At 23.3% G+C, this 8,052-nt stretch overlaps 3 protein-coding genes across 10 annotated transcripts in view; 1 reads left to right on the top strand and 2 right to left on the bottom strand.

The window, feature by feature from the left end:
• LOC127286158 (ras-related protein Rab-37) overlaps positions 1-8,052 on the bottom strand; it is a 293,485-nt gene that overhangs the window by 193,050 nt on the left and 92,383 nt on the right. The window lies entirely within an intron of this gene.
• LOC127286173 (probable tRNA(His) guanylyltransferase) lies at positions 109-2,208 on the top strand. The gene is made up of 3 exons (XM_051312530.1): positions 109-457; positions 1,299-1,543; positions 1,771-2,208. Exons 1-3 carry the CDS (start codon positions 118-120, stop codon positions 2,101-2,103), a joined length of 918 nt encoding a protein of 305 aa, XP_051168487.1. The 5' UTR covers positions 109-117; the 3' UTR covers positions 2,104-2,208.
• Positions 2,485-7,827, bottom strand: LOC127286171 (V-type proton ATPase subunit d). Its single transcript, XM_051312528.1, has 6 exons — positions 7,570-7,827; positions 4,616-4,966; positions 4,248-4,405; positions 3,796-3,972; positions 3,631-3,708; positions 2,485-3,044 (listed from the first exon to the last, which is right to left on the bottom strand). Exons 1-6 carry the CDS (start codon positions 7,688-7,690, stop codon positions 2,883-2,885), a joined length of 1,047 nt encoding a protein of 348 aa, XP_051168485.1. The 5' UTR covers positions 7,691-7,827; the 3' UTR covers positions 2,485-2,882.

The raw sequence follows: 8,052 nt of genomic DNA, 5'->3' as shown, positions 1-8,052 counted from the left end.
GAATTGCATAGTGGCACGTGGTTACGTTTTCTTCTATCTCAAAGGAGAAAATAAAAATAAATAAAAATTTGCAAAATCAAATAATAAAATAAAAATATTTTTCATATATATATACGAATGAGGGAAAATTTGATAAAAAATTTTCGTCTCTTCTTACGTAATTTTTCAATAAAATCAAAAATGGCACAAAGTAAATTTGAATATGTTAAGGGTTTTGAGCGCGATGAACATTGTTTACCAAATTGTTATATTGTTGTACGAATTGATGGCAGGGGATTTTCAAAATTTGCCGACGATCATAAATTTGTGAAACCAAATGATTTATCGGCACTTGAATTAATGAATCAAGCAGCAATTAGTGTTATGGAAAAATTTAAAGAAATTGTTATTGCCTATGGACAAAGTGACGAATATTCTTTTGTATTCCGACGAAATGCCGAACAATTTAAAAGACGAGGTATTTTTTTTCAATTGTTATTGTTATTACCAAATTTATTTTTTTTCGTTACATATAATTTTTTTTTTTTTTTTTTTTTTTTATTATTAAATCATTTTCTATTTTTCTAATTCATTCATCCATTTTTCACCCTGCCCATTCTTGCAGCAAAAAAACCTTCTTACCTAACCTTACCTTTCATCTAGCGTTGGGAAGTTGCGCGCGTATATTTGAATACGTAACATGTTAACAAGAACGTAATATACGTAAAAATGTATATATAGGTGTAAAATGTAAAAAATATTTAAATAACATAATTTTAAAAGAAGAAACAATGTTAAAGATAGTTTTTTTTAAATAAAGAGAAATTTTAATGTTTTTTCTATATTTAATAATTTAAATAATTAACCTCGCGTAATTCAAGGGGGAATCGATAAATAAAACAAGAAACCATTTATTTTAATAAATTAATATAATTTTAAAATATTAGAGAAGAGTTTTTGCTAATTTTTAAAATAAAATATTTTAATTAAAGCAAAAATTATTTCAGGGGCGGAGCTAGAAATGGTTAAATTTTATTAACTAATTTTTTAATATAAATAAAAATAATATTTTTTAAATAAGAAAAATGTATTTTTTTAATTTTTAAAGTCTAGAAAATAATAAAAAATTTTAATTTATATTATTTAAAAACAGTATTCAAAATATTTTTAACATTTTTTCTTTTAGTGTAGGAAAAATATTTTTTAAAATAATATATTAATAATATTAAAAATAATTTTTTTTTTATCTTTAAAAAAAGAAATTTATTTATTCAATTTTCGTATTAAAAATAATTTCACAATTATTTTCTGTTCGACAGTTTTTAAACTCACGTCAAACGTTAATTCATTGTTTGCCTCGTCTTACGTTTTTCATTGGTCTCAATTTTTTAATGACACAAAACTTTTGTATCCACCTGGATTTGACGCGAGATTAGTATTATATCCAATGGATAATAATTTACGAGATTATTTATCCTGGCGACAGGCGGATGTTCATATTAATAATCTTTACAATACATGTTTTTGGAATTTGGTCCAAAAGAAAAATATGACCACACATGAGGTAACAAAAATAGATTAAAAAAAAAAAATTATATTCTATTTATGTTTATTATTATTATAAAGTAGTTTTAAATAAACTTATTTCAAGAAAAAAATTTTTTTTTTATTGCGATTTAGACAAATTTTGTTTTCTAAATGTTTTTATATAGTTAATAATTTAATTAAATATAAATTTTGCTTTTGTTTTTGTACTTTGAAATATTTAATTACCAAAATTTAATTTTCCAGGCTAATGAAAAATTAAAAGGAACTGTGTCCTCGGATAAAAATGAAATGTTATTTCATGATTTTGGAATAAATTACAATAATGAATTGCCAATATTTCGTAAAGGTACAATTCTTTTGCGAAAAAATATTATTGAAAATGGAAGAACAAAGAAAATAATTGAAAAAATAGCCGATGATTTGATTGGTGATCAATTTTGGATAGAGAATAAAGAAATATTTGGCGAAAATTATGCATTTGAATTACAGAAATTGTCACAAAAATCAAGACGAGGAGAACAAAAAACAAAAACGAAAAAAATTGAGGAGACAAAAATTGACGAAATAAAAGAATAAAAGTTGTGATTAAAGAAAAATGTTGAAAATTAATTGTAAAATAATGATAAAAAAAAAATAATAATAATGAAATTTACATAATAAAAGAGATAAGAAAATCAAAAACTTGGTTTCGAAATTTTTGAATATGAAACATTTTTGCTTTTTCAAATTTTTTAAAGAATAAGTAAATTTTAAAGAATTTAAAAATTTTCAATTAAAGTATTAATGAAAAAAATAGTAAATTTTCAAAATTATGCTAATTATTTAATTATATATTTTTTTTTTAATTTTTTGCAGCACAAATTAGCGCAAAAATTATTTTTTAAAAAAAACAAAATTAAAGATATTTTAAATTAGGTAATTAATTTAATAATTAAATCAAATAAAAAAGAGGCAGAATAATTTGTTAACATGGAATGCAGAATGCTTTTATTATAGTGCGTTATTACACAATTTTACAGACAACAATTATACCTCTGTTAATAATAATACTTTTAATGGGCGAGAGAGAGAGAGAGAGAGAGAGATATTAAAGAATATACGATTAAAATTTTATATACTATGTACACAAGAAATGATATTCTTTTGTTTTATTTTAAAATTAAAATTTCAATCGCCAATTGTGGGAAAAAAATAATGAAAGAATTGAGATTTATTGTCTCTCAAAATTAATTTTTGTCGTTTATGACAAAGTTTTTTTTTTTTTTTTTGCCTTTTTTCCTACAAATAGGCGTAGAATAAAATAAATTTCATTTTATCTATTTATTTTCAATTTGTTTTGCTTTTTTTTTCTTGCTTTAAAAGATCGGAATATAATTATCGATTTTGGCGCGATGCTTTTGTGCAACGCATTCAGATATCCAGACAATATTGCGACATTCTTGCTCTTTTAGCTTCAAGTAACTGTAAAATACACCGAAATGAAATTGTTGAAGGAAAGCGTTCACATTCAAACGAACCTGAAAGTAAGGGAAAATAATAATTTTTTTTTGTTGTTGCAAATTTCAACGTGTAAATTACATATTGCCAATCAATCAATCAATTAATGGAACATAATTATTATTTGCAAAAATAAATGATATTCAAAAATTCACGCTTTCAAAATCAATTTTTTTTCAAAAAATTCACAAAATTTTATGAATACACAAAAATAATGAAGGCACAAAATCTACATCAAATCATTGTAATATATTAATATTATTATTGTTTTAAAAATTTACTGAAAACCTATTATTATTATTATTATTATTATAATTAAAGAAACTTCAATACAATTACTAAAATTTTTTTTAAAGTTAGGAATAATATTTAAAATTAATTTTAAATTAACAAATTTCAGGCTAATTAAATAATAAAATTCTAATTAATGGCAAATTTCTTGTAAAATAATAATTGACTTTTCAATTTTCTCACACAAAAATAGCCCTCTTTTAAAAAAAATAGTAAACTATACAAATAAATGTTTCTTAAATAAAACAAATTTCTCTATTTTTTATGAAAGATTTTTTTTTAAACGTAATATATGAAAAAAAATTGTTTATTTACCTCTCGTTCAAAGAATTTATCTTCTAGAGTTTTATCCCCAGGATTATTGCCAGCGCCTTCAAAAAGTGCGCTATATTCCTAGAAAAACAAAAAGAGGAAAAATAAATGAATTTTCAAAATAATATTTTGAATTTTTTTTTTACAAAAATAAAAAATATTAAATACTGCGTAATATTCGGCGACGGCTTTCACTTGTTCGTAGTCATCAGCACGAGCAAGAGCCGCTAATCCATCGGGATTCAATCTTCCGCAACGGGGATAGAGTTTGGCACGATCGTCCTTTCCCAATTCAGTCCCAAATGAATTGATTGTTATGATTATTGCTCGTCTATCTGCTTCGAACTGAAATTTTTTTTTTTTCTTTATTTATTTAAAGAATCATTTATTGAAAAAACTAATTTATTAGTGACAATAAATTTTTTTTTGAAAAAATTAATTTATAATTCGATAATAAAAATATTTATTTGAAAATAAATTCATTTTAAATAAATTTTATTTGAAAAAATTCATTTATAATTCGATAACAAAAATATTTATTTGAAAATAAATTTATTAATTTCAATAATTTTTGTTTGAAAAAGATTTTTTTTTTCTAAAGTTATTTTGCTGATTCTTACGGCGAGTATTTCGCACATCGTTTCCGCAGTAGTGCCACCAATGTCTTTACAGAATTTATAGAAAGCCTCAAGATAAGCCTTGTAAAGTGTATTTCTGATGATTTCAATATTCATTTCATCCAAATCTTGTTCGGAAATGCAATCGACGAAAAATGGAGCTAAAAAATAATAAATTTTTGTCATTGTTTTTTTTTTAATAAAATAAAAAAAAAAAAAAAAAATTCACATTCAAATTAAATTTCATTTAAGATAATAATTTTAAAAATATTTTTATCAAAAATTAAATAATAATATTAAATAATAAAAACAATTCAATTAAATATAAAAATATTACATTAAATTTAAAAAAAAAAAAAATTATATTATACCAAGAGGAGTGTCGACCAAAACAGCATTGTACAATTCAGCGGGTGTTGCTGCAACATGAATTGCTTCCATTTGCTCAAAACTACCAAGTGGATGACATTTTGGTATCAATTCGGAAATTGGTCGCTGATGTAGCGTTCCGGTAATAAGCAAAATAATATTGTCAATCATATAACTGTAAGTGATAAAATCGAGAAATTGTGACAATGGCTCAACGGAATGATTGCGCATATGTTGAAATTCAACAACAAGTTTCTCCCTTAATTTATCGTCAATAACACTGACAGACAGTGGCGATGGTTCGTTTGCCAAAAAACTGCCATAATCAGTGCCAGCCAAATGAAGTTTCAAATCTGAAAAATAACATTTTCTTATTTCCTTTTATATGGGACGAATGATTATGTTCTAAAAATCATTAGTTAGAATTTTCATTTTATGGAATTTTTCATTTGTCGAATTTATATGACAAATTTTATTTGAGTTGAATTTTTATTTCTTCGAATTTTTATTTATCAGAATTTTTATTTACTCGAATTTTCAATTAACATAATAGACATTTTAAAGAATTTTTATTAGATAGAAATTCATTGCATAGAATTTTCATTTTATTCTTTCAGATGAATTTTCATTTGTTCGGAATTTCCATAAAACCAATTTTTCTGCAGAATTTTTACTTAATCAAAAAATTATTTAACAGAATTTTCATTTGTCCAAAATTTCAAATAGCCGAACAAACAATTGATTTCGGCACGATTTTTAAAATCAACCAATTAAGGCCTGAGCAGAATAGAAACGTAACCGGAATCGTAATCGCAAACGCAACCGGAAGAATGAGTTAGAGAACGATAGACATATTGTTTGTCCTTCTCTAACTCATTCTTCCGGTTGCGTTTGCGATTACGATTCCGGTTACGTTTCTATTCTGCGTTGGCCTTTAAAAATTATCCATAAAATTGTGATTGGTTGATTTTAAAAATCGCGCCGAAATCGATTCGGACATTTGCAATTTCGGACAAATGAAAATACTATCAATTATAAATTATGTTAAATGATTTTTCGATTAAGTAAAAATTCTCTAGTATGAAAAATCGATTAATATGGAAATTATATAAAATAATAATTCGAACAAATGAAAATTCATCTGAAAGAATAAAATTAAAATAGTGAAAAATTATTCATACGTTGGGAAATTTCCCTAACGTGGGGGGGGGGGGAAATATAACACTAATCTGGGGGTAAAATTTTTTAAAAAATTAAGACTTTTTTAAAGAAAATAGGGTAAATTAAAATATATAATAAATATTTTATTTACCCCATAATTAAATAAAGAAAAATTAATTCATACACTCGGACATTTTTTTATAATATGGGGGTTATTTGTTACAAACCTGGGGTAAAAATGACACAAAATTTAAACAATTTTTGAAGAAAAAAGGTGAATTAAAATAAATGGAGAAATAATAATTAAATGAGATAAAATTATTCATTAAAAAATTATATTTATAATGTGGGGTAATAAAACAGTAATCTGGGGTGAAAATGCCACAAAATTTACAATTTTTTGATTAAAGGGGTGTAAAATAAAATAGATATTAAAAAATAATAATTAAATGTAATAAAATTATATCTAAAATTGGAACATTTTTATAATGTGGGGTAATATCTCACTAATCTGGGGTAAAATAGTACAAAATTTATACTTTTTTTTTATTAAACGGAGTAAAATAAAATAGATAATTATATAATAATTAAATGGGGTAAATTTATTCATACATTAGAACTTTTTTCATAAAATGGGGTAATTTGCCAAAAAAAAAACTGGGGTAAAAATGACATAAAATTTAGACTTTTTTTTGGGTAAACGGGGTGAATTAAAATAAATATTAAGATGTAATAATTAAATCGGATAAAATTATTTATACATTGAGGCATGTTTATAATGTGGGGTAATATGACAATAACCTGGGGTAAAATGGTACAAAATTTATACTTTTTTTTTATTAAATGAAGTAAAATAAAATAGATAATTATATAATAATTAAATGGGGTAAATTTATTCATAAATTAGGACTTTTTTTAACAATATGGGGTAATTTGTCACAAACCTGGGGTAAAAATGACACAAAATTTAGACTTTTTTAAAACAAACTGAGTAAAATAAAATACATATTAAGATAGAATAATCAAATAGGGTAAAATTATTCCTACATTGGTGTATTTCTATAATGTGGGGTAAAATGGAACTAAATTTATACTTTTTTGGAGCTAACAGAAGAAATTCAAAAAATATATTAAAATATATTACTTAAATCGGATAAAAGTATTTTTAAAATTTGGCATTTTTCTAATATGGGGTAATTTGTCACCAATCTGGGGTAATATGGCATTCAATTTAGACTAATAATTCTCCATATGTGTTTATTGAAGAATTAACAAAAAAAAAAAATCCGTTAAAATAAACAATCGAAAATTCCAAAAATGGAATTTTTTTATATTTTTCAAGGTCAAATTTCTCAAAAACCTAGAGATGAAATTTTTTTTCAATAGTTTCATTGTAATATGTGTTTTTTTTTATAAATATATATAATATAAAAAAATATGTGAGAAAATCAATATTCCCTTCAGGTGAATGAAAATAAAAAATCGTCGGCAGAAATGAATAATAAAATTTATTTTACATAATTTGAAAATGACAAATCTAATGAAAATATTTCACAATATTAATATATATATATATATATTTATAGAAAAATGAAATATTTTGACATCGAAACATATAATATAAAAGAATAGAATCAATATTGAGGTTAATTGTAAAATTTTTATCCATGACATTACTTTTTCATTACTGATTTTTTGGGAAAAAATAAATAATTTTCTTTTTTTTTTTTGTAAATAAATATGTTAAAATTAAAAATATTGAAGTAAAAAAGAACAAAATAGTGTGAAAAATTACCTTCAAGTGTCTCGCATTGTACCAAGTTTAAATAATCACTTTGTTGTAGAATTCCACACTTAAAACCACGACATAAACCCTCCAAATAACCATTATCAATATTAAATAAACACCCTTTCATTTTTTGTAAATGATTTTATTTTCAAAAATTAAGAACAAGAAATTTATCAACGATACGTCAAAAAATTTAAGTGAATAAACAAGGACTCGCCCTATTTCTCGTGAGGTGATCATATGATCATCTGATTTGCCAAGTTAATGTGAAGTTGTCTGCACATTGAAAATTCTTGGAATCGATAATTCGAGATATCGCAATGACGTCATTGCGCACAGACGTACTTTTTCAAAAATACTTTTTGTTTTCGATTTTATTAATTTTATTTTAAATTAAATTATTAAATGTCTTATTATTGTTATAATTATAATAATAATATGATTGTAAATAAATATTTTGGACTATTGTAAAAATTATTCATTTGCTTT

This window comes from Leptopilina boulardi, unplaced genomic scaffold (assembly GCF_019393585.1).
Source record: "Leptopilina boulardi isolate dan_hultmark-lab unplaced genomic scaffold, ZJU_Lbou_2.1 LbouV2_351, whole genome shotgun sequence".
Taxonomy (NCBI): Eukaryota; Metazoa; Arthropoda; class Insecta; order Hymenoptera; family Figitidae; genus Leptopilina; species Leptopilina boulardi.
The sequence above is the reverse complement of the archived record's forward strand: the minus strand, read 5'-3'. Positions and strand labels throughout refer to the sequence as shown.

Coding starts and splice junctions, on each gene's coding strand:
- LOC127286173 (XM_051312530.1), top strand. CDS start 118: ATGAGGGAAAATTTGATAAAAAATTTTCGTCTCTTCTTACGTAATTTT. Junction 458..1,298: donor CGAACAATTTAAAAGACGAG/GTATTTTTTTTC, acceptor TCTGTTCGACAG/TTTTTAAACTCACGTCAAAC. Junction 1,544..1,770: donor AAAATATGACCACACATGAG/GTAACAAAAATA, acceptor TTAATTTTCCAG/GCTAATGAAAAATTAAAAGG.
- LOC127286171 (XM_051312528.1), bottom strand. CDS start 7,690: ATGAAAGGGTGTTTATTTAATATTGATAATGGTTATTTGGAGGGTTTA. Junction 4,406..4,615: donor TTTGGTCGACACTCCTCTTG/GTATAATATAAT, acceptor ATTATTTTTTAG/CTCCATTTTTCGTCGATTGC. Junction 3,709..3,795: donor CCGTCGCCGAATATTACGCA/GTATTTAATATT, acceptor TTGTTTTTCTAG/GAATATAGCGCACTTTTTGA.